Here is a 27,647-nt window from a genome sequence, read left to right as displayed (position 1 = left end):
GTGGTTATGACGAAAAGTGGAATATTAAAATGTATGTAACTTTTGTATTTGTTTTTAAAGGTTAAGAGATGACGTTATTATGAAAACATTGTACCTTTAAGAGTTTTCCCAGTATATGCCTGATGTTCATACATTGTACGCTGTTTGGAAAATATCCAAATCAAACAGAATGTTTTGGTAAAGATGAAATGTGAAGTTAGTGTCTAAAATCGGATTTTTAGCCAAATCTAAGCCTTGCCCCCTTTACTTGGTCCGCCCAGAGAATTGCCCTAAAGGCTGTTACACCCACTTCTGACCCGAGGGTATAAGACAGGAGAGTGAAGAATTAATTAGGAGACTATTGACCCCAAGCTGCAGCTAAGGTCTAACAAAGTCGACAAACCCCAAAACGAAACACAAGGTTGAAGACAAAGAAATATTTTTCTACACGAGCTACGGACGAGTAGCTGTGTCTAAGCGGGTGAATTCAAGCCGAACCACCCAGCCTCCACTCTCCATTGAATCGTGGTATCGACCCCGTTCGGGCCGAAGCTGTGAGCTCTGAGCTACAGAGCTGTCTGTCCTCAGAAGACCCCTTTCAGATCAAGGGCGAGGGATCAGACCATTTAGCCAAGAAGGACACTGACATCGTGAGGACAACCAGAGAGTTGCGTCGGGGAAGTGCGTCATTTAGAAGCCTAAACGACCCACGCGGAGCTTCCCACCTGAGACCTCCAACACGTAATTACATCGTTATATTCTGACCCATAAGAGCGGCAGTTCGGGGCAAGGCTAGTTAAATAAGCATGGCTGACAAATGAACCCAAATGTATATTTCTCTCGTGTACTGCCTTTATTTCTCTCTCTTTAAAATCCCCATTTTGGGTAACAAGCGCCATAGTGTGTTGGCCCGTTATACTAAGTCCTAATCAATAGCTAGACTGTGTTTTGTGTATGTGTATTTTTATCATCATTTTAGCTTGCTAGTAAATAAATAATCAACTAAGATTGGTGTGGTAAATTCAGTGGTAAACACCGGGTCCGTGCAGATTCCCGGATTGTACGACGTTCAGATTATGAGACTGTAGAGGAAATTGATTAATTTAGCGACTGTTGTAATCGATATTCTGATATCCTTTGAGTTAATTTGGGAAATAGAAACTCAATCAAAACAATGTTCCCATGGTGCCCCAGGTTAATGAGTTAATAATTGCTTGATTCATTGCTTAATTCATTTAATCACGCAATTATAAACCGTTAATCATTCGATGAGCAGCAGTCGTCACATTAACTAATACAACGTCACGACACTATTTAGACACCCACCAAGTTTAGCACTCATCAAAGTCAGATTTACTGTAAGAAAAATGTTATTACCTTTGCTGTCTTCGTCAGAATGCACTCCCAGGACTTCTACTTCAATAACAAATGTTGGTTTGGTTCAAAATAATCCATAGTTATATCCAAATAGCGGCGTTTTGTTCGTGCGTTCAAGACACTATCCGAATGGTAAAGAAGGGTTACGAGCACAACGCATTTCGTGACAAAAAAATTCTAAATATTCCATTACCGTACTTCGAAGCATGTCAACCGCTGTTTAAAATCAATTTTTATGCTATTTTTCCCATAAAAAACCGATAATATTCCAACCGGGAGTCGTTGTATCCGTTCAAAGACGAAAGAATAAAAACATGGGGTCGTCTCGTGCACGAGCCTGAGTCCCATTGTCCGCTGATAGACCACTTAGCAAATGCGCTAATGCTTTTCAGCCAGGGCCTGGAATTACGTCATTCAGCTTTTTCCCGGGTTCTGAGAGCCTATGGGAGCCGTAGGAAGTGTCACGTCATGCCAGAGATCCCCTGTTTTTGTTAGAGATGATCAATAAGGCCATGAAATGGTCAGAGAGAGTGCTTCCTGTTTGGAATCTTCTCAGGTTTTGGCCTGCCAAATGAGTTCTGTTATACTCACAGACACCATTCAAACAGTTTTAGAAACTTTAGAGTGTTTTCTATCCAAAGCTAATAATTATATGCATATTCTAGTTTCTGGGCAGGAGTAATAATCAGATTAAATCGGATACGTTTTTTATCCGGCCGTGAAAATACTGCACCCTAGCCATAAGAGGTTAACATCCATAAGAGGTCACCATCCTACAATCTAAGCTAGATGCCCTCAATCTCACAAAAATTATCAAGGAACCCACCAGGTACAACCCCAAATCCGTAAACATGGGCACCCTCATAGATATTATCCTGACCAACTTGCCCTCCAAATACACCTCTCCTATTTTCATTCAGGATCTCAGCGATCACTGCCTCATTGCCTGCATCCGTTATGGGTCCGCTGTCAAACGACCACCCCTCATCCCTGTCAAACGCTCCCTAAAACACTTCTGCGAGCAGGCCTTTCTAATCGACCTGGCCCGGGTATCCTGGAAGGATATTGACCTCATCCCGTCAGTAGAGGATGCCTGGTTGTTCTTTAAAAGTAATTTCCTCACCATCTTAAAACCTCTTACATCTACACGTTCCGCTAGCGGAACGTCTGCTCCAATATCCAATGATGGGCGGGGCGCGAAATTCAAACTCCTCTAAATCCGAAAACTTACACTTTTCAAACATATGACTATTTTACAGCTATTTAAAGACAAGACTCTCCTTTATCTAACCAAACTGTCCGATTTCAAAAAGGCTTTACAGCGAAAGCAAAACATTAGATTATGTCAGCAGAGTACCCAGCCAGAAATAATCACACAGCCATTTTTCAAGCTAGCATATCATGTCACATAAACCCAAACCATAGCTAAATGCAGCACTAACCTTTGATGATCTTCATCAGATGACACACCTAGGACATTGTGTTATACAATACATGCATGTCTGTTCAATCAAGTTCATATTTATATCAAAAACCAGCTTTTTACATTAGCATGTGACGTTCAGAACTAGCATTCCCACCGAACACTTCCGGTGATTTTACTAAATTACTCACGATAAACGTTCACAAAAAGCATAACAATTATTTTAAGAATTATAGATACAGAACTCCTCTATGCACTCGATATGTCCGATTTTAAAATAGCTTTTCGGATGAAGCACATTTTGCAATAATCTAAGTACATAGCCCGGCGTTACAGGGCTAGCTATTTAGACACCCTGCAAGTTTAGCCTTCACCAAAATCACATTTCCTATAAGAAAAATGTTCTTACCTTGCTTGTTCTTCATCAGAATACACTGCCAGGACTTCTACTTCAATAACAAATGTAGGTTTGGTCCCAAATAATCCATCGTTATATCCAAACAGCGACGTTTTGTTCGTGCGTTCTAGACACTATCCCAACGCTAAATCTCGGCCACGAGCATGACGCAAAATATGACAAAAAATTTCTAAATATTCCATTACCGTACTTCGAAGCATGTCAACCGCTGTTTAAAACCAATATTTATGCAATTTATCTCGTAGAGAAGCGATAATATTCCGACCGGGAATCTGCCTGTCTGTAAACTGAGGAAAAAACCGAAAGCCGGGGGCGGGGCGTGTCACGCGCCTAAGGCTTAGTCCATTGAGTGACCACTTAGCTTTTGCTCTCCTTTGTTTCAGCCAGGGCTTTGAATTACGTCATTCCTGTTTTTCCCGGGCTATGAGACCTCATTGGAGACGTGCGAAGTGTCACGTAAGAGCAGAGATCCTTTGTAAACGATAGAGATAATAAAGAAGGGCAAGAAATGTTCAGACAGGGTACTTCCTGAACAGAAGCATCTCAGGTTTTTGCCTGCCATAGGAGTTCTGTTATACTCACAGACACCATTCAAACAGTTTCAGAAACTTTGGAGTGTTTTCTCTCCAAAGCTAATAATTATATGCATATTCCAGTTTCTGGGCAGGACTAATAATCAGATTAAATCGGGTACGTTTTTTATCCAGCCGTGAAAATACTGCCCCCTAGCCATAACAGGTTAAGTAAGCATGCCCCTTGCAAAAAAAATGTAGAACTAAGAACAGATATAGCTCTTGGTTCACTCCAGACCTGACTGCCCTCGACCAGCACAAAAACATCCTGTGGCATACTGCACTAGCATCGAATAGTCCCCGCGTTATGCAACTTTTCAGGGAAGTCAGGAACCAATACACACAGTCAGTTAGGAAAGCAAAGGCTAGTTTTTTCAAACAGAAATTTGCATCCTGTAGCTCTAACTCCAAAAAGTTTTGGGACACTGTAAAGTCCACAGAGAATAACAGCACCTCCTCCCAGCTGCCCACTGCACTGAGGCTAGGAAACACTGTCAATACCGATAAATCCACAATAATTGAGAATTTCAATAAGCATTTCTCTATGGCTGGCCATGCTTTTCTCCTGGCTACCCCAACCCGGGCAACAGCTCGGTACCCCCCGCAGCTACTTGCCCAAGCCTCCCCAGCTTCTCCTTCACCCAAATCCAGATAGCAGAGCTGCAAAACCTGGACCCATACAAATCAGCTGGGCTTGACAATCTGGACCCTCTCTTTCTAAAATTATCCGCCGCCATTTTTGCAACCCCTATTACTAGTCTGTTCAACCTCTCTTTCGTATCGTCGGATATTCCTAAAGACTGGAAAGCTGCCGCGGTCATCCCCCTCTTCAAAGGGTGTGACACTCTAGACCCAAACTGTTACAGACCTATATCAATCCTGCCCTGCCTTTCTAAAGTCTTCAAAAGCCAAGTTAACAAACAAATCACTGACCATTTCGAATCCCACCGTACCTTCTCCCCTGTGCAATCCAGTTTCCGAACTGGTCACAGGTGCTCCTCAGCCACGCTCAAGGTACTAAACAATATCATAACCGCCATCGATAAAAAAACTGTGCAACAATCTTCATCGACCTGGCCAAGGCTTTGGACTCTGTCAATCACCGTATTCTTATCGGCAGACTCAACAGCCTTGGTTTCTCAAATGACTGCCTCGCCTGGTTCACCAACTACTTCTCAGATAGAGTTCAGTGTGTCAAATCGGAGGGCCTGTTGTCCGGACCTCTGGCAGTCTCTATGCGGGTACCACAGTGTTCAATTCTCGAGCCGACTCTTTTCTCTGTATATATCAACGATGTCGCTCTTGCTGCGGGTGATTCCTTGATCCACCTCTATGCAGACGATACCATTCTGTATACATCTGGCCCTTCTTTGGACACTGTGTTAACAAACCTCCAAACAAGCTTCAATGCCATACAACACTCCTTCCGTGGCCTCCAACTGCTCTTAAACGCTAGTAAAACTAAATGGATGCTTTTCAACCAATCGCTGCCCACACCCACCCGCCCGACTAGCATCACTTCTCTGGACGGTTCTGGCTTAGAATACGTGGACAACTACTAATACCTAGGTGTCTGGCTAGACTGTAAACTCTCCTTCCAGACTCATATTAAGCATCTCCAATCTAAAATTAAATCTAGAATCGGCTTCCTATTTCGCAACAAAGCCTCCTTCACTCACACTGCCAAACATACTTTCGTAAAACTGACTATCCTACCGATCCTCAACTTCGGCGATGTCATTTACAAAATAGCCTCCAACACTCTACTCAGCAAACTAGATGTAGTCTATCACAGTGCCATTCATTTTGTCACCAAAGCCCCATATACCACCCACCACTGCGACCTGTATGCTCTCGTCGGCTGGCCCTCGCTACATATTCGTCGCCAGACCCACCGGCTTCAGGTCATCTATAAGTCTTTGCTAGGTAAAGCTCCGCCATATCTCAGCTCACTGGTCACCATAACAACACCCACCCGTAGCACGCGCTCCAGGAGGTTTATCTCACTGGTCATCCCCGAAGCCAACACCTCGTTTGGCCGCCTTTCCTTCCAGTTCTCTGCTGCCGATGATTGAAACGAATTGCAAAAATCGCTGAATTTGGAGACTTATATCTCCCTCACTAACTTTTAGCATAAACTATCTGAGCAGCTTACCGATCGCTGCAGCTGTACACAGCCCATCTGTAAATAGCCCATCCAACTACCTACCTCATCCCCATATTGTTTTATTTACTTTTTTGCTCTTTTGCACACCAGTATTTCTACTTGCACATCATCATCTGCACATCTATCACTCCAGTGTTAATTTGCTCATTTGTAATTACTTCGCTACTCTGGCCTATTTATTGCCTTACCTCCTTCCGCCATTTGCACACACTGTATATAGATTTTTCTATTGTGTTATTGACTGTACTTTTGTTTGTCCCATGTGTAACTCAGTGTTGTTGTTTTTTGTCGCACTGCTTTGCTTTGTCTTGGCCAGGTCGCAGTTGTTAATGAGAACTGTCCTACCTGGTTAAACAAAGTGTTTTTTTTGTTTTTTTAAGTAGGGGCTAGGTCCAGTGCTTACAGAAGGGATTTGGCCCAGGAATCCTCTACTGTAACTGGGATTTCTGTAAAACTTGGTAATTTTGGGAAAGGTACCAGAATTTTGCAACCCTAGTACTGAGACCTGAGACCTGTTATAGGACAGGTTGAGCCTGCTTGGATTTGATTGTCCACTTATAGAGGCAAGGCATGAACCTCGATACACTCCTGGGGCAAGAAAATTAAGAGGATAAAGTTATGGACACTCATAAGCACTGGAGATCAATACAGAGCTTACTGTTCATTATTCAGATAGTATGAGTTGACTCATCAATGAGAGAGGGGCTTATGCAGTGTGTGGCTGTAACTATAGAGGGATTTTATTCCATGCTAAGCTCATTTAAAACTTGACTCTATTGTTATTGGCAAAGGCTTTTCTTCTTATACCTTCTTAGAGAGCCCTCTGGTAATTGTAATACTGCTTAGAGCAACTCTGTTGTAATTCAAAGCAATGAGAGAAAGCATTCATATAAAGAGCAATGTACTGCAAAAAAAGTTATTATTTTCTATTATAACTATTCAATTTTACAAAAATGTATTCCATTTACCATGAAAAAAATAAATGTCTTTAGACATTATCATGACTGAAGCCTCTATTTTGATCACGTCACAAAAAAGGTGTATCATAGTACATGATACAATCAACAGATATTATGTATTTTCCATGTGAGAACATGTATTATTTATCATTTTTCATATTCACAGAACATTTTAGAGTTGGGAGTACATGAGGAACACCCTGTCCCAATACAGTGATAAAGGCATATTTAGGAGAAACCTCAAAACCTCCATCCCCCCAACTCTCCATTTCCATGCAAGACACAGAACTCACCTCATACCCCACCAGTGGATTAACAGAAATGCCCCCACCCCAGTAATGCCAGGTTGTGGGTTGGTGGGGGGGACTCAAGACAGTAAGGGCCTTGTCCCCACACCAAGCCTGAGAAGGCCTCACCTAGCAACCGTAGACGGCAACACAATAACCTTTCACACAGCCGACAGGGCGTCCAAAAGGCCCTTTGAACGGAGCTCAGCTCACCCCTGTGAAGAGGCTGTGCTTCAATGCTTCATTATGAACAACCAGGCCTCTGGAGCCCTGCCAGAGGGAGGGAGGGAGGGAGGGAGGGAGGGAGGGAGGGAGGGAGGGAGGGAGGGAGAAGGAGCAATAGGAGGGGATGTGGGGAGGAGAAGGATGAAGCAGTTACAGGATGGAGTAGAGGTATGGGGAAGAACAGGGATAAAGGTGAGGAGGATGAAGGAGGAAGATGAAGACAGGAATGGATAGGAGTAAAATGAGTAAGAGGAGTAGAAATGAGAGGGATGGAAGAGGAATGGAGGGGAGAGAGGGACAGGACACCAATGGAGGAGTGTTTCAGTTCTGTTGTCACTGTGCCAGTGGCCTTCAACTGTTTATAGACCCCAGACCGGTAATGTCCATTTCAAATCAATGAGGAGAGACACTAATGACGTCACAAGCATGGTGGGCGGATATGATCAAATTATCAGGGTCTGATGTATTGTCTGAACTGATCTCTGCCCCCCCTCCCCCCTCTCTCTGCAGAAGGCGTACAACATCAACCAACAGCAGCAGCGTGTGAAAAACGGAAAGCACCGGAATGGCACAGGTACGTCTGGCCTTCTAAGTGTCATGAAACAATAACAGGTCTGGGAAGTAAAGCCTAAGCACCTCTGAGTTACCATCCTGTGTTATCAGCCTTTCCATGTACATAGAAGAGTAATGGACCTGGCCCTCCACTCACCTGTCTTCCACACACTTTGCACATTTGACTGTTTACTGGTCTGGTTACAGTGTTTGTGTTATGCATGAACACGTGTTTTAAAAGGTCCAAATCATCCAGCAAGAACCTTAAGAGTCTTACAAGAGTCTCACAATTCAGGACCTGTGCTAACATGATAAACTCTGATTATGTCAATTTTGTGAAATAAAATGGACTATGTGGTACTCGACAGAGACTTAAGAGTCCAACATTAAGTCAACATGTCTTGGAGAGTTTTCTTCAGAGTGATAAAGAGATTGAAAAAAAAATCCTAATCCCATGTCTCACTTTGTTGAAAAACTAAGGATATGTTTAATGAAAAGCAATATTTATAACTGTAACAAATAAGTCAGTGAACAACTTGTCACCCAGTTATCTTTTCCATAGTGGTAAGTAACCCTCTTTTTGTCAGGAGAAAAATATCACAGAAAAATATACATTATATAACCCTATGGGTGATGGCAGGCTAGCTCATCATCTCTACGTAGCCTAGCTAATGCTGTATACATTATACATCCCCCTTAAAGCAGAGGCATTGAAAAAGTCATGTGGAGATGAACAGCCCAGTGTGCTCTTTCGCAGTACAGCCAGCCTGTCTACTGTACTACACTCTGCTGAGTATGAAAGCACCCAGATGATTTATGGTTAATATGAGCATTGGGCCAGAGAGCTAAAACTCTCTGCTAATCCTACCAGCTATAGACCATTGAGCATCAGAGAGAGGGGGGAGATGGAGAGAGACAGTGGGGGGAGAGGGGGAGCGAAAATAGGGAAATAGAGAGAGGGGGTAGTGGAAGAGAGAGAGAAAATAGTGAGAAATAATTTAAAAGAGAGAGAGTAGGGGAGAGGGAAAGGGAACATGAGAGGATAGAGGAAAAGAAAGAGAGAGACAGAAGATAAAAAATGTGTAAGAGAGAGCATGAGAAAGAGAACGTGAGAGGGGGAGAGAGAGTATCCAACAGCATGTTAGAGGGTAGGGAGAGGCAAAAGAGAGAGTAATAATATTAGAGGGAGAGGGAGAGAGCACAGAGGGGAGGGAAGGAGAGGGAGGGGCGGGGCAGTGGAATGCCCAGGGTCATGTGACTGTTTACTCTAGCCTGGGCACAGAAGTTTAAAGGAGGGCTGCAGCAGCCCTGCCTCTGACGGGCTTCTACACAGAGACATTTAGGTTTCAGAGACAGGACACACAGAGAGATCCGGACAGAGAGAGAGAGAGAGAGAGAGAGAGAGACAGACACAGAGAGAGGCATGGCACAGAGAGTCACCCACAGCCACAGCCTGTTCCCTCCTGGCCAGTCTGGGAGGCCCAGGGACGTGCTGGTCAAGTCAGGTAAGACCCATGCAGAGCCAGACTCCACTCTGTCACTATGGCAGAACAGCAGGGCTGATCAGCAGAAGCCAGATTTTGCAGGACAGTGTTTTATATGTTATAGACATTGTTTATTTAGGGGAAAGGGAAATTGTGCAAGTACAGAGAAGGTAGTGAGATCTGTACAGTATGTTGATAATACAACATGGTTTCGCAAGGACAGTGGGATGTATTATTGAGGTTAGCTGGTGGGAACTTTGTAGATACTATATAGATGTTGTTGTCAGTTTCTATTTATGGGGGAGAACGTGTTTCAGACAAATCTAAGAGGGTTCATTGGCAGTGCCTGGAACAGACAAACATGGAGCGAAATATACTCGAAGTTGTGACACAAAAGCATTAGATCAGTTTCACAGAAAATCAGTTGTGAACAGCTAGCTTATATCTATGACTGATGCATTGGCACAGCAGCGCAGATTGACATGTTAACAGTTTGCTGGACACACCAAGGTGTCACAAAGCTCTCTGACTTCACATGGCAAGATGATGACAGCATAGCAATTGTAATCACCTAATTTGATTATTTTGTAATCCGTAATCCTTGAATAAAGTGTTTAAAAAAAGATATATATTTCAACTTTATTTAAACAGGTAGGCCAGTTTAGAACAAGTTCTCCTTTACAACTGCGACCTGTCCAAGATAAAGCAAACCAGTGCGACAAAAACAACAGCACAGAGTTTCACATAAACAAACGTACAGTCGATAACAGAAAAATCTATGTACAGTGTGTGCAAATGTAGAAGATTAGGGAGGTAAGGCAATAAATAGGCCATAGAGGCGAAATAATTACAATTTAGCATTAACACTGGTGTGATAGATGTGCAGATGATGATGTGCAAGTACAGATACTGGGGTGCAACAGAGAAAAAATAAATAACAATATGGGGATAAGGTAGTTGGGAGGGCTATTTACAGATGGGCTGTGTACAGGTATGATGATCGGTAAGCTTCTCAGATAGTTGATGCTTAAAGTTAATGAGGGAGATATAAGTCTCCAGCTTCAGTGATGTTTGCATTTCATTCCAGTCATTGTCAGCAGAGAACTGGAAGGAAAGGTGGCCAAATGAGGAGTTGGCTTTGAGGATGATGTTTACTTCAGATAGATTAATTCAGATAATGTCCAAGCAGAATTTTCATGTTTTGTACCCTTGAGAGTCTTGGGACATTAACACGTGCTCTGTGCAGAAAAGCCTTACGCCCACTGTCCGTCAATTGGACAGTGCAGGGCCTCCCATGTGCACTTTAAACTGATCAATGGTTGCTCTGTTGTCATATATTGCTCAAACTGTATGAGACTTCTACCTTTCGCAACCTATTTTTCTGTGATTTCACTTGCAGTATCTGGATGTCTTGTTTATTTAAGTAGAATAACACTGGGTTCACCTCTGTGGTATAATGGCTGAGGTGTGATCAAGTCAAATAAACTGTGCTGCCTGCCGGGCATGTTATCAGAGGGTGTGTGACCGACTGCCCTGCATGAGCATGGCAACAGTAACATACTCTACTTAAACATACACACCATGTACTTGGGTCCCTTATTCAAGCAGAATGTGTGTACCGTTCTGTCCGTATCACTAATTAATCTAGTGACCCTGAGTGAAAAATGTGTTTAATTCAACTCTACAGTCACAATTCTAAGTAGCGAACTGTATGATTCTGATGGCCTGTCTGGTTAGGCCTAACATGCGTCTTCCTTGGCTGCTGCTGATACGAGGTTAGACCCCTGCCTTTTTTAATGATAATGACTTCATGGAGGCTCAGTCTGAATTTCATGGTGTGTCGTCAATCTGTATTCACAGTGTATTCTGGGAAAACAACTCTCCCGCCCTGCCCCGTGGGAGCCTACGTTGCCACGACGACAACCAGTGTTCTGTTTGTATACAATCTGAGAACTCTTTCGCTCTGATTTTTCCTCCCAAGGTGCATAGCGTCAGAACTAATAAATTCCCTACCCAAGCCATCTGCATGCACTTCCTAGAATACCAGGGAAGTAAATCTCACTGAAAAACATTAGAATGTGCCTTGGTTGAAAGTCATAAGGAAATAATTGATTGATAGGCCAAGCCATTTCACCTTAATTTCCCAAAGTAATGTATAATCAAACAATGTGTAGCCTGCTTTCACTACAATAACCACTTACTCAGGATAACATAACTTAATAATGGCAAAAAAAAGCATTTAAAAGAACAAACAGCGACTCAAACTACACTGCCATAAAATGGATTGCTGCAGATTGTGGGAGGATGGGCACTGAAAGGGCTCATGTTTCTCTAGCCACTGTAGCCTGAGCCTGCTCTCCTGCCACAGACACCAAGAGGAAAATATTATTTCCCATGCTCTTCGAGGGTTATCAGAGAACCCGCTAAACGCATTATCCCAATGCAACTGGACGATGGACTCAGGGCACAGAGGTACAATTAACTTACCCAGGGTGCATTGAGATGACATCTAGCTTGGTCTAAATGTCAAATCAATACAACCACAGTCAGGATTATATGACTGAAGAACTACTGAATTCACCTACATGTCCATCTCCCACGTGACATTCTGCATCTCTCTCTTGATCTTTTGAGAGAGTCTTGTCTATTTTACACACACATAGTACATACACAGTACACCCATAGAAAGCACATTCCTCTCACTGTATGAGTGGTTGTGTAGAGATGTGTAGAGATCCAGCAGAGAATTGGAGTACAGTAAGCTTCTTTAGAAATCGCTACTACTTTAGAAACAGCCAGAGGTGGGACCAAGTCATTATTACTCGAGTCAGAAGCAAGTCTCAAGTCACAAGGTCCGAGTCTCAAGTTGAGTCCAAGGTGGTGAAGGTAGGAAACAACACCTCCACTTTGCTGAATCTCAACACAGGGGCCCCACAAGGGTGCATGCTCATCCCCCTCCTGTACTCCCTGTTCACCCATGATTGCGTGGCTATGCATGCCTCCAACTCAATCATCAAGTTTGCAGACAACACAACAGTAGTAGGCTTGATTACCAACAATGACGAGACAGCCTACAGAGAGGAGGTGAGGTCTGTGGGAGTGTGGTGCCAGGAAAATAACCTGTCACTCAATGCCGACAAAACAAAGGAGCTGATCGTGGACTTCAGGAAACAGCAGATGGAGCACGCCCCTGCCCACATCGACGGGACCGCAGTGGAGCAGGTGGAAAGCATCAAGTTCCTCAGCGTACACATCACTGATGATCTGAAATGATCCACCCACACAGACAGTGTGGTGAAGAAGGTGCAACAGTGCCTCTTCAACCTCAGGAAGATGAAGAAATTTGGCTTGGCACCTAAAACCCTCACAAACTTTTACAGATGCATAATTGAGAGCATCCTGTCGGGCTGTATCACCGCCTGGTATGTCAACTGCATCACCCGCAACCGCAGGGCTGTTCAGAGGGTGGTGCGGTCTGCCCAACACATCACCGGGGGTAAACTACCTGCCCTCCAGGACACCTACAGCACCTGATGTCACAGGAAGGCCCAAAAAATGATCAAGGAAAACAATCACCCGAGCCACTGCCTGTTCACCCCGCTATCATCCAGAAGGTGAGGTCAATACAGGAGCAAAGCTGGGACCGAGAGACTGAAAAACGGCTTCTATCTCAAGGCCATCAGACTGTTAAAAAGCCATCAGTAGGCGGCTTCCACCCGGTTACGTAACCCTGCACCTTAGAGGCTGCTGCCCCGTATACATAGACTTCAAATCATTGGCCAATTTAATAATGCAACACTAGCCACTTTAATAATGTTTACATATTTTTGCTTTACTTATCTCATATGTATATACTGTATTCTATTCTACTGTATTTTAGTCTATACCACTCCGAACATATTTATATTTTTCTTAATTCCATTCTTTCACTTTTGGATTGTGTGTACTGTTGTGAATTGTTAGATATTACTACACTGTTGGAGCTAGAAACACAAGCATTTTGCTACACCCGCAGTAACTGTAAGTAATCTGCTAAACATGTGTATGTGACAAATAAAATTTGATTTGATTTTGATTTGAAGTAGAACGGGTCAAGTCTCGAGTCAAGTCCAAGTCGTGAATTCTAAGAGCAAGTCCAGTCACACGTTTTCAAGTCTTAGGTCAAGTTAAAAAAACATCTATACATACAACGACTTGTTCAACTACAAATCTTTGTCTAGTTATTGAGGCTACCAGATAGGCAAATCAAAATTTGGCTATGTAGTTGTAAAATAGGGATCTTGTAGCAGTCGAAAGGGCATGAAATCAGCAGAAGGCAAGGCAGGTTGACATGTTCAAAGTGTAGAATTATTTACAAGTCTTTGTGATCCAATGGTGTTAGCGCCATTTCATACAAAATATACAAGTAGATTTACCAAATATACACGGGCAATAGCCAAAAATATATAGCCTCTGTATCAGGCTTAACCTGTCCTATCTGAACAAACACAGGTAGAGGGCTTGACTGTACAGCCTCCCCATGAGAAACCAAATCGAATCTGTCTAACAAGAGCTCAAACAGGTAGGCCTACATAATATAAGCACTTGGCCCACAGGACCTTACAATAAAATAAAATAAAAAATAAAATAATATTTTATTTGTCACATGCACCTTATACAACAGTGAAATGCTTACATACAAGCCCTTAACCAATAATGCAATTTTAAGAAAAACAAATGTAAAAAAGTTTTTACAAAATAAACTGAAGTAAAAAAGAAAAAAAAGAAAATAGAAGAATAACAAATAATTAAAGAGCAACAGTAATTGAGGTAATTGTACATGTAGGTAGAGGAAAAGTGACTATGCATAGATAATAAACAGAGAGTAGCAGCAGAGTAAAAATGCAAATAGTCCGGGTAGCCATTTGGTTAGCTGTAGTCTTAAGGCTTGGGGGTAGAAGCTGTTAACCTGTTGGGGCTAGGGGGCAGTATTTTCACAGCCGGATAAAAAACGTACCCGATTTAAACTGGTTACTACTCTTGCCCAGAAATGTGAATATGCATATAATTAGTAGATTTGGATAGAAAACACTCAAAAGTTTCTAAAACTGTTTGAATGGTGTCTGTGAGTATAACAGAACTCATATGGCAGGCCAAAACCTGAGAAGATTCCACCGCAAACTTCCGGTGAATTTACTAAATTACTCACGATAAACGTTCACAAAAAACATAACAATTATTTTAAGAATTATAGATACAGAACTCCTTTATGCAATCGCTATGTCCGATTTTAAAATAGCTTTTCGGCAAAAGCACATTTTGCAATATTCTGAGTAGATAGCTCGCCATCACGGGCTAGCTATTTTGACACCCACCAAGTTTGGTACTCACCAAACTCAGATTTACTATAAGAAAAATTGGATTACCTTTGCTGTTCTTTGTCAGAATGCACTCCCAGGACTTCTACTTCAATAACAAATGTTGGTTTGGTTCAAAATAATCCATAGTTATGTTCAAATATCCTCTGTTTTGTTTGTGCGTTCAAGACACTATCCGAAGGGTGACGAAGGGTGACGCGCCCAGCGCATATCGTGACAAAAAATTTCAAAATATTCTATTACCGTACTTCGAAGCATGTCAACCGCTGTTTAAAATCAATTTTTATGCGATTTTTCTCGTAAAAAAGCGATAATATTCCGACCGGGAAACCCTGTTTTCGTTCAAAGACTAAAAATCTAAAATGGACTCTTCTTGTGCACGCGCGCCCCAGTCTCATTGTTCTCTGATCGACCACTTACCAAATGCGCTACTGTTTTTCAGCCATGGCCTGCAAAGTCATCATTCAACGTTCTGCCGCCTTCTGAGAGCCTATGGGAGCCGTAGGAAGTGTCACGTTACAGCAGAGATCCTCAGTTTTCAATAAAGAGAGTGTAGAAGGCCAAGGAATGGTCAGAGAGGGCACTTCCTGTAAGGAATCTTCTCAGGTTTTTGCCTGCCATATGAGTTCTGTTATACTCACAGACACAATTATATGCATATTCTAGTTTGTGGGCAGTAGTAATAACCAGATTAAATCGGGTACGTTTTTTATCCGGCCGTGCAAATACTGCCCCCTAGCCCCAACAGGTTAAACAAGAAATTGCAGAGAGGTTAAGATATCCAGAATCTCTTTTTGGTCATACGAGACGGTGCCAGAAACATTATGTACAAAATGAGTTACGAATAACGCGAAAAGACACAAACAATAGCACAATTGGTTAGGAGCCCATAAAACGGCAGCCATCTCCTCCGGCACCATTATATCAATTACAACCAATAAAATGGTTCTACAACGTAAAAGGCAATTTACAGATCCATTGGTACATTCATCTTAATCAGACTTAATGATTATTAATGATACTTCAACACCATGCATACATGGAACAATCATTTTCTCTTAGTCAACATTCTGACTGCAAAGCGTGGAGCGCAGGCCACGTAGCCTATTTCTATACCCACTGAGGTGCACGCGCTCCTATTACGCACAACCATGAATGACAAGCGACATAGTACACATACACACGGAACTCTGATATTACCCAGAAAATATGAACAAAGGAAACCATACATTGAGTTAAATAAACATAACTTCTACCTCATGAGTCTTGTGAATGTTCAAGTGCACAATAAACGTTGTGCCCACTCAGTGGGTAAGAAATGGTTGGCTAAATTAAAATGTATTGTTGGTCTATCAAACATGAAACATAAATGTCTACGTGTTGCAATGCAAGGCACAGGGATGGAATGATGAAACGCTAGGAATTATTGTAGTATTAGATGGAATATAGATTTATCACATAGGGCCGATGCAAACGTGTGAAAGCAAGAACACACATTTCAACAAGAGAAAAAAAGCCCTCCCCATTGGCGGGAGTTTGGAGTGTGCAAGTGAAGAGCCGTGCCTATGATGCGTCTTCGCCACAGTAATAATTCATTTTAAACAAATTACAAATGCAAGCTTCATAAGTACAAAAAAAATGATAATACCAGTAGGCATATGTTAGTAATTGTAGCCCCATTGCTGATGAGCTTGCAAAGTAAACAGTTAATATTCTTGAATACCAAACCATTTTTGGAGCTGCAAATGTATTTATTATGGCACTAGCCAATCTGTTGCAGGTTTTTTTGCAAGGGCGATGCTGCGGCTACTGTTTCTGGCTGCATGTAGAGTAATCCAACTAGACCCTGTGCCACAAAATGAGTGACAAAACATTACAAAACCTGGCCAGATAAGTTCAAGGGCTTAGCATTGATGGGAACTCCTTCAAGACTGTTGGAAATGCATTCCAGGTGAATCTGGTTGAGAGAATGCCAAGATTGTGCAAAGCTGTCATCAAGGCAAGGGTATGGCTACTTTGAACAATCTCAAATATAAAGTATATTTGATTTGTTTAACACTTATTTGGTTACTCCGTGATTTCTTATGTGTTATTTCATAGTATTGATGTCTTCACTATTATTCTACAATGTAGAAAATAGAAAAAATAAAGAAAAACCCTTGAATGAATACGGGGGTAAAAAAGTTTGACTGGTACTGTATATACAAAAGTACGTGGACACCCATTGAAATGAGTGGATTCGGCTATTTCAGCCACACCCATTGCTGACAGGTGTATAAAATCGAGCACACAGCCATACAATCTCCACAGGAAAACATTAGCATAAGAATGGCCTTACTGAAGAGCTCAGTGACTTTCAACGTGGCAACGTCATAAGATGCAACCTTTTCAAGTCACTTCTTCAAATTTTGGCCCTGCTAGAGCTTCCCCGGTCAACTGTAAGGAGCAACACTGGCTCAGCCGCGACGTGGTAGGCCACACAACCTCCCAGAACAGGACTGCAACACTCACTACCGAGTTCCAAATTGCCTCTGGAACCATTGTCAGCACAATAACTGTTCGCCTGGAGCTTCATGAAATGGGTTTCCATGGCCGAGCAGGCGCACACAACCCTAAGATCACCATGTGCAATGCCAAGCATTGCCTGGAGTGGTGTAAAGCTCACCACCATTGGACTCTGGAGCAGTGGAAACGCGTTCTCTGGAGTGATGAAACACACTTCACCATCTGGCAGTCCGACGGACGAATCTGGGTTTGGCGGATGCCAGGAGAACGCTACCTGCCCCAACGCATAGCGCCAACTGTAAAGTTTAGTGGAGGAGGAATAATGGTCTGGGGCTGTTTTTCATGTTTTTGGCTAGTTCCAGTGAAGGGAAATTTTAATGCTACAGCGTACAACAACATTCTAGACGATTCTGTGCTTTGTGGCAACAGTTTGGGGAAGGCCTTTTCCTGTTTCAGTGTCACAATGCCCCCGTGTACAAAGCGAGATCAATATAGAAATGGTTTGTTGAGATCGGTGTGGAAGAACTTGACTGGCCTGCACAGAGCCCTGACTTCAACCCCATCGAACACCTTTGCAATGAATTGGAACACTGTCTGCGAGCCAGGCCTAATCACCCAACATCAGTGCCCGACCTCACTAATGCTGTTGTGGCTGAATGGAAGCAAGTCCCCGCAACAATGTTCAAACATCTAGTGGAAAGCCTTCCCAGAAGAGTGGAGGCTGTTATAGCAGCAAAGAGGGGACCAACTCCATTTTAATGCCCATGATTTTGCAATGAGATGTTTGACAAGCAGGTGATCACATACTTTCGGTAATTGAGTGTATCTACGTATGTTCTGATGGAACCATTTACATCCTAACAATGGAACCAACATTCTATGAATGATTCTATAACTTCCATTAAGAGCACTGGGGAGTGACAAAATCTCATGCACTTCCCATGTCACTTAGGATTGAGTTATAGTCACCCCACCTTTATGAAGTAATTTAAAAATGTAAAAAAGTCAAAGCTCAGTGAACCTGGCATTCCCTCTGGGGTTTGCATGTGTGTACAGCCGTGACCAAAAGCTTTGAGAATGACACAAATATTAATGTCCACAAAGATTGCTGCTTCAGTGTCTTTAGATATTTTTGTCAGATGTTACAATGCAATACTGAAGTATAATTACAAGCATTTCATAAGTGTCAAAGGCTTTTATTGACAATTACATGAAGTTGATGCAAAGAGTCAATATTTGCAGTGTTGACCCTTCTTTTTCAAGACCTCTGCAATCTGCCCTGGCATGCTGTCAATTAACTTCTGGGCCACATCCTGACTGATGGCAGCCCATTCTTGGATAATCAATGCTTGGAGTTTGTCAGAATTTGTGGGGTTTTGTTTGTCCACCCACCTCTTGAGGATTGACCACAAGTTCTCAATGGGATTAAGGTCTGGGGAGTTTCCTGGCCATGGACCCAAAATAGCGATGTTTTGTTCCCTGAGCCACTTAGTTATCACTTTTGCCTTATGGCAAGGTGCTCCATCATGCTGGAAAAGGCATTGTTCATCCACAAACTGTTCCTTGATGGTTGGGAGAAGTTGCTCTCGGAGGATGTGTTGGTACCATTCTTTATTCATGGCTGTGTTCTTATGCAAAATTGTGAGTGAGCCCACTCCCATGGCTGAGAAGCAACCCTACACATGAATGGTCTCAGGATGCTTTACTGTTGGCATGACACAGGACTGATTGTAGCGCTCACCTTGTCTTCTCCGGACAAGCTTTTTTCCGGATGTCCCAAACAATCGGAAAGGGGATTCATCAGAGAAAATGACTTTACCTCAATCCTCAGCAGTCCAATCCCTGTACGTTTTGCAGAATATCAGTCTGTCCATGATGTTTTTCCTGGAGAGAAGAGGCTTCTTTGCTGCCCTTCTTGACACCAGGCCATCCTCTAAAAGTCTTCACCTCACTGTGCGTGCAGATGCACTCACACCTGCCTGCTGCCATTCCTGAGCAAGCTCTGTACTGGTGGTGCCCCGATCCCGCAGCTGAATCAACTTTAGGAGACGATCCTGGCGCTTGCTGGACTTTCTTAGGTGCCCTGAAGCCTTCTTCTCAACAATTGAACCACTCTTCTTGAAGTTCTTGATGATCCGATAAATGGTTGATTTAGGTGCAATCTTACTGGCAGCAAAATCCTTGCCTGTGAAGCCCTTTTTGTGCAAAGCAATGATGACGGCACATATTTCCTTACAGGCAACCATGGTTGACAGAAGAAGAACAATGATTCCAACCACCACCCTCCTTTTGAAGCTTCCAGTCTGTTATTCGAACTCAATCAGCATGACAGAGTGATGTCCAGCCTTGTCCTCGTCAACACTCACACCTGTGTTAACGAGAGAATCACTGACATGGTGTCAGTTGGTCCTTTTGTGGCAGGGCTGAAATGCAGTGGAAATGTTTTTTGGGGATTCAGTTCATTTGCAAGGCAAATAGGGACTTTGCAATTAATTGCAATTCATCTGATCACTCTTCATAACATTCTGGAGTATATGCAAATTGCCATCATACAAACTGAGGCAGCAGACTTTGTAAAAATTAATATTTGTGTCATTGTCAAAACTTTTGGCCGCGAGTGTATGTTTAACAGTTAGCGAAGAGGGTGTAAACTAGCGTTTCAGCATCTCAACCCACAGCTCCAAAGATCCCAAACAGAGCCAAGTGCCTTGCGGATCACCTGCCGTTGCTCAGCTGTTGCTAATGTGTGCCAATGAGCAGGAATATTTTCCCATCTCCTGTTTTGTGGATGCAGCGGCTGTTGCCCCTTTATGGGAATGTGGAACCTATGGCCACCTTCCTGTTTCCCTCGCTCAAGCCTCAATTGCTAGTACATGATTACCCTGTTTCCCTTCGCAATCACTAATACTGGTATCTTTCTCTGTTCATTCATCCTGTCCCACCCTCTCTTCTACTCTCTGTCCTACAGCATCGGCCTATGCGAACCTGCAGTGGGAGCAGCAGCCCAGGCAGGATGGGAGCCACCCACCTCAGGACTACCCTCAAAGGGACCAGCCCCCAGTGGCTGGCTACATCCCCCAGCCCAATTACATGGAGGAAGATCATGATCTCATCAAGCCCAAAAAGCTCCTTAATCCAGTGAAAGCCTCCAAAAGCCACCAGGACCTCCAACGAGAGCTGCTAATGAGCCAGAAAAGGTACAACTCCCACCCAACAGTCACATACAAAATCTTGGATGGGACAGCTGATTGAGGTTATTATCCAGAAATCTAGCTATCAGTGTTTTCCAGCTCTTCTGTGTGTACATCTGTGTGTACACACAGGTCAACCTGACAAGGCATTCAGCATTCTAAGCCAAGCCCTCTGTAATGTTTTGCATCACTAATAATCATTTTGTATGAGAGGATGGATTTTCCTACAGTAATGCCCCATTACAGATCCATATGATATGACATTAAAGGCACATACCCATATCAAGGCATTACAAAAATAAAGAGATCCAGGATTACTCATAATCCCTATATGTACCTAAACATGTACAGATTTACATAAAAGGAGAAGTACATTCTAAAACATAGACATCATTAGTCAAGAAAGGTCAGATGACAACTGATCGTAATGCTACAATGGTGTAATCCCACTTCTCAATTATATAAGCCAAAGGTACTTTATTGTAACAACATAACAAACAGAAAGGATTGGGTTTAAAAAGGGTCATAATGATTGAAACAAAGTGTAACAGCATAGGCAACATTCCCATTTCCCCTCTCTCTCTCTCCTGACTAGAACCCCATAAACTGCCCCTCCAAAATGCTTTCTGAAAGGGGTCTTGGAGATCCACTCACAACATATGCTAGTAACTACACTTAAACGTTCCCAAAATATTTCGTTCCCAGGAAGCAGGATATTTTCAACATGCCAGGTTGGGTACACTCTTGTAAAAAAAAAAGGGTTCCAAAAGGGTTATTCAGATAACCCTTTTTGTTTCAAGGTAGAACCCTTTTTGCTTCCATGTAGAACCCTCTGTAGAAAGGGTTCTACATGGAACCCAAAATGGTTCTACGTATAACCAAAAAGGGTTCTTCAAAGGGTTCTCCTATCGGGACAGTCGAATAACCCTTTAAGGTTCTAGATAGCACCTTTTTATCTAAAAGAGTTTGGGGGAGATGGATGTTAATCCCCCCCACCCACTATTTAAAGGGTCTCAAATAGGTATTCTAAATGACTACAGAGAATCAGCTGTATTTGGATCTTGGGATGAAAAATATGAAACGATTTTTGCTTGAAAAACAAAAAAAGCGACAATAGTTCTGTTTGTTCATCTTGAGACGCTGTAGCCAGTATACACTTCCTCAAATAGTCAGAATTAATAAAAAATAACTAAAGAAATCTGTCATTAATTTGGACGTTATTGCAGAGGAGATCATAGTCGCACAATTTTACATCTAAAATGTTTGTTGCAGTAATTCTCTAGTGAAATTTGCATAAAAATGAGTTGTCTATCATTGTATGACAACAAACACTTCATTGAGGAATCCCTAATGTTGACCAATGACCAACGAAGGGGCAAGAACAATTTCTGTGTGCACAAACAGCCGAAAAAACCCTTGCCGAAGACCAAAACGAACAAAAACGTCGCAAAATGTTGTCATAATATGCACGAACTTGCCTTAAGGCATATAAACAGAGCAGTGTTTTCTCTCCATTGAAATCTGTCATCTGTCTCTCTCTCTTTCTCTCAACATTCAGATCTCTTTAATTAGCAGGCCAATTAGAAGCCAGTTGTTGCTAGGTGACAACCCACCAAGATACTGTCCCGATCGCTGAGTTGTTGGGAACTGGGCAAATCCCCATGGCTCAAGCACTCCAACCATCCTTGAGGGGACAGTGGGAACTCAAACCTTTAAGAGAGTGGGCAACAGAGGGCCTTTTATGCCCCTCCAGCCCTGCTGTTTTCTAGTGTTCCTCTTGTTTGTTTCATTATGCAGTTGGATTTGTATTTATAGTCATGGTATTCAGTGATCATAAACATGAATCCAAACCTTTTCCAACATGCAAGAAGAATACAATTATATAATGCCATAGAATGGCCCGGAAACCCCATTCCCAGGAAGATAGAATGCAGTACATAATGGTGAAATACCTCCCCTATCTGCTCTTCCCTTTCTGTAATCAATCTACAGTATGTTAATTAATTTTCATGGTGTATCTGAACTTGATTACACTGTAGTTAGTCAGTTAATCAATCAGGTGCTAAATAGGTTATAATAACAACATCATCATACAGGAGAGCCAGACCAATCGTTTATAGCCCACTAGTCTAGTAATACATAATTCACTCTAAAATAAATATGTTCAAGAAAGGACATGCATGTCTCACCTGCAGCCTCTATTCTAGTAATATGACCCTTATTAAATATGTCCACCTTCCAGTGTTGATATGACAGAGAGAGGAAAAACCAGTACACTAAACCTGGAGTGTTCTTAGAGTGAGAAATGGGAAGAATATAAAAACATAGAAATGAATTGATAAATGTAGCAGGAATTTCAGGTCTAACATACAGTATTCCATATATGTCCTTGGGGCTATGTAAGGTTATCTTTCACTGAGCCTGCTTTGGTGCTTCTGTCAATGTTCATCTAGAACAAACAGACACCACATCGAGGGGCCCATTTGGCCGTGATCAGCAGATTATTATATTTCCCTTGAGATGCACACACATGCATTAGCGTCTGCTTTTCTACAGGCAGGCAGGCAGGCAGATACTCAGAGGTAAGCTGGCATGGCACCATGCTTTCAATTAAGCATTTATCTGCAGGGCTTGGGTTGGCACTGCTACTGGTGCTAAGAGGGGTATGGCTGTGAGAGTCAAAGCCCAGAAGAGGCAATCTGTGTTGGGCACCATAACAGAGAGAGCCCTAACAACGCTGGGAGATAAGCCACACCACTGAGGTGGGGGTGCAGGAATTAGGTCATCAAACTGAACAGTCTCTCTCTCTAACTGATTGGTCTCCACTCTCCTTTCTCTGATTGCTTTTTCTCTCCTCTCGTTTGCTCTCTCGCTGTAGATAAGGCTTTTTGTATCATTGAGTGGCATTGATGGCTGGGAGATTTGAGGGGGCGGATGGAAGAGAAAAGAGGGACTAAAAAGCATTGTCAACAACACACAGAGAGAGAAAACATGTTTGGGTTCAAATGTCACTCCAGTTCACAATGCTGTGTAGCTAGGAAGGAAACAGGAGCCCATCTATGGATTTCTAAGCATTGAGTAGGTATAGAGCAGTCAGTGGTCCCAGGGTCATGGGTATAGACGACAGAAACCAGAAAGTAATATAGTGGCCTCAGATATCAGCCCTTTTAATGTGCTATTCTTGTCCTGTGGTTGGCCAGCGAACTACACCTTCCATAGATTTCTTGGGGAAAATAGATTGTAGTCAATACTGGTAGTGTATTTCTTTCATAAACAGGCTGCTGCTATAAACAGCAGTCTAGTAGTGTGTGCGTTTAGATACTACTGCACTGTTGGAGCTAGCATTTCGCTACGCCCGCAATAACATCTGCTAAATATGTGTATGTGACCAATAAAATGTCATTTGATTTTTATTTGTTTTGTGTGCAGAGAAGCGAGTGAATGCTGATGAACACAGAATCACTCTATTTTAATCACCTCCATGTTTGTTTGTGTACACCTCTCCGACTTATTCGATGAGCACAGACAAAATGAATGAAAACACTAATCACAGCTCCCATAGCAGCCCTCCCTCTATCTGCCACGTAATACAAACCTGTAACTGCACCTCCCTAAGGAAGAAGAAGGCACTACATTGATTTAATTAGCCGTCTCACAGAGGAGAGCTGAGAGGAGGATTGCCAAGAGACCTACTGTTTTGATTTACATTTGGTTCAGTTGTCAACTAACATGAGTTCAAAGTGAAATCAACCAAAAATGTTACCATGTCATCGGATTTAGGTTCAAAGTTAAATCCACCTAAAAGTTGGATTTAGGTGGATTTTTGCAAATCCAATAAGTTTTTCACGTTGATTCAACGTAATCACATATCATTTTTTGCGGTGAAATGACGTGGAAACAACATTGATTCAATTACTTTTTGCCCAGTGGAGAGTTCAACACCTATCTTATCCTGAGTGTAATAGCTTGTCACTCTGAAGTTAGCTGATGTGAGATATCGAGGGTAGATATTGCATTTATTCTTTATCAGTTTTAGAGGCTACGTGCAGTGATTGAATAAATTTAAAGTATCTTAACAATTGAGAAGGATGTTTTCTTTGCCTTCCTGATGGAGCAAATGTCCCACCACCAAGCCTCAGCAGTGTGCTTCCTGTTGGCTTTTTCTATCTAATTTGAAAAGAGGCTGCCAATCTGAATGGATTGGCATCACCATAGAGATTCAGAGACACACACTGAAACACAGCTCATGGATCACCAGTCCCTAGCCCGCTCATGTTAGGACTACAGGAGCCTTTATCAGCAGGAAAATTTGCTTTAGGCTACTTCTATGCAATTGTTGTTTACTAAACTGCAACATAATCCTTTCACATTTGGTTATTTTTGTCATATTATTATAATAGAATCATGAAGAAAATCAATGGGTGAGGACAGGATATCAGATGACAGAGCAAAATCAGAACTTAGCATTTAGCATGATAAGAGTGACCTCTGCTGGAGACAAGATGAAAACATTGAAGTTAAATTCAAATGCATATGACATTAGTAAATACCTTCTCTCCCGCCGGCTCATAGGAGTGGTGTTGTTGGTGTGGAGTCTAAGCCGGAGCTGCAGCGCGTGTTAGAGGCCAGGAAGAGGGAAAAAATGATAAAGCAGAGGAAGGAAGATGAGGCCAGAAAGAAGATCTCTCCTCTGGAACAAGAGCTCCTCAAGAGGAAGGATAAGCTAGAAGAGGTAGGAATCATCAATCGGTCAATACAATTATATTGCTATAGAAAATTTTACAAAGGCATCAGTCACAAATTGATTGAATAAACTCCCTTTTGTTTCTGATTCAGTTGGAGAAGGAGCAGGAAAAACAAGAGGAGACCGTGAAAGCCCCAGAGTTTGTCAAGGTCAAGGAGAACTTGAGACGTACGTCCTTTCACAGTAATGGAGAGAAAGAGGTGTAGAGACAAACTGGTCCAGGTATTCAATTTAGTTGGAATCTGCTGGAGTTTGCACACGTGTGTATTGTATGTTTGAATGGACAAAGAACTGCTGTGATGTGTTGTTCTGACTGCACAACTCAGACAACAGCAAGGAACTTCTACCTGCTACAAGGACTGGCCGACAAGCCATGACACAATGCCTTCACTATCCTACTCAGAGCAGAGACACAGAGAGAGAGAGACAGCGAAGGAAGGTTGACTCTGCATTGGGCTACTGTTACAGTCAGTAACATAGGCCAAACTATAGCTGTGACATCTCAATCCAGAGTAACTGGCATGAGTGTGAGGGTCAAATAGGGGAGCAGCTATTCACTAGTGGACATAGTGTTCCGTATTGCAATGACTCTAGAAATAAAGCCAAGATGGGTGTTCTTCTACAGTGTGTCACAGCAGTGGTTACTTTTCATTTTAAGCTGTGTATATCCAAGAGTCATTCTCTAGGATACAGTATAAGAAGCACACTGTACCTGCACATACAATCAATATAGATTGTTAACAGGAAACAATCCAATTAACTTAATGGCACATTCATAATCTTCTCATGCAATTTAAGGTCACGTATCTCAATGTGAAATCTCTCACAGAGAAAGTTCCTATCCCTAACAGTGCCTTCCTAGTTGCATGTCATCCTAATCAAAAAGTTCAAAACAAGAAAAGCTATCATTATGAAACTGTATACTATCAATCATTTAATGTCACCTGGGCATATGTAGGTATGTAGGTGAATGTGAGTGTTGGTGTGATGTTGAAGAGACACAAGAGGCACAGATATTTATTACCTCCAACCCCATCTCACCTTTTTTTTGTAACATTTACATATTTTGAAAAGTGATATTTATGTTTTGTGCTAAAGGTGTGAGACAAGGTAGATATTCTCACATTTGTAATTCTGTCACAGCTCTTTTTAAATAGTATTATGTAGCGATACACAATTAAATGCAATCAGTTGAATAATTTTATTTAAATAAGGCACTTTAGAAAATAAAATTATGTATCTGAATATGTATTTCAGTGATGAATTATGAATTAGTAATTTTTTAAATACTGTCTTTTTAAAATCCAATGATTAAGTTTGAATTTGTTTTTATCCTGATTGCGTATATTTGTATGTTTGTTTTTTGCACCACATATTGTTCTCTGCCTTTACTGACTCCTGAAGCCACTTACAATGTTTAATGGTATAAAACTGTACATGTTATAAACATGAAGACATTACTACTCATTTATTTTTCAGTCTCTTCATTGCATAAAAGTATGACTCTATTAATGTATGATTATTTCAATAGCACAATGATTGTTATGAATAACAATAAAACATCAAATTACTACATATCTAAGAAGGGAGGTACAAAGAGCGTAAGTAAGATTGCTTTTCTTTCTAAGAAAATAAATAAAGGACTAACACTACATTGATAGTAGCACTGTGACCATTCATTTGTACAGAGAATGTCTAGACTCATTGGTAGTTTACTGAATGCTGTTGAAAAAGAGATTAATATTTTGTGAGCTACATTAGAAAGACAAACACACCACTGATCCAGCCTTCTACCATCATGGCTGAAAGTTCTAGAAAACAAAGTTTCATCAGTAAGTTTGCAACAGCGTATTGAGTTTAGTGTCCCTATTGGGTCCCTTTAGGCAGAGCCAGGAAGCTGTCTCTTGTGCCAAACAACCAGAACACAGGGCACTCACTACAGTGCCACTTCCCATGGAATGTTACAAACCAGATAGTAAGATGCTGAGCAACATCGTCAAGGCTGGAATTCGGGACCGGTGACACCTGAACAGGTAAACAAACCAAAGCCTGGGAGAGAGTGAGTGGCAACTCTGCTATGCCTTCATTAAGATAGGAAGATTGTGGCAGTACAAAGTACATTGTCACTGAAATTCTAAAGATGTGTCCGTCCGTGACATTTTTGTTTGGGTTTGAGCCCTCAATGTAATATCCCAACTTTGACCAACCATGCAAATTCTCCAAGGTATCCAATGGAATGGTTTCATGAGAGTAGGATTTTTGCCCTGAGAGAATAGTGAAATGCACGAGAGAATGATTCAGAATCAGTCCCTGACCTAAGAATAATTGATGGCTATGAGTAATACAGACAGAATATCTCGTTTGAAAATGATTTTTATGGTGATTTTTAAATTATGCTAATTATATT

At 42.0% G+C, this 27,647-nt stretch overlaps 1 protein-coding gene across 2 annotated transcripts in view; it reads left to right on the top strand.

Annotated features, from left to right (window-relative positions):
• Positions 1–26,894, top strand: part of LOC115150759 (protein FAM107B) — a 48,980-nt gene extending 22,086 nt beyond the window's left edge. Inside the window, exons 2-5 of one of the 2 annotated variants that reach the window (XM_029694389.1) lie at positions 7,918–7,981; positions 20,274–20,502; positions 25,069–25,228; positions 25,333–26,894. In XM_029694389.1, coding sequence (XP_029550249.1) covers positions 7,918–7,981; positions 20,274–20,502; positions 25,069–25,228; positions 25,333–25,446 — 567 coding nt within the window. In that variant the 3' untranslated portion in view covers positions 25,447–26,894. Of the gene's footprint in view, positions 1–7,917; positions 7,982–9,256; positions 9,465–20,273; positions 20,503–25,068; positions 25,229–25,332 lie in introns of those variants that run through there. The other variant, XM_029694391.1, reaches the window with a different exon arrangement.
• Positions 26,895–27,647: the final 753 nt, after the last annotated feature.

The sequence above is a fragment of the Salmo trutta genome, chromosome 16, assembly GCF_901001165.1.
Source record: "Salmo trutta chromosome 16, fSalTru1.1, whole genome shotgun sequence".
In the NCBI taxonomy this organism is placed as follows: domain Eukaryota; kingdom Metazoa; phylum Chordata; class Actinopteri; order Salmoniformes; family Salmonidae; genus Salmo; species Salmo trutta.
This window is presented reverse-complemented; position numbering and strand designations above follow the sequence as displayed.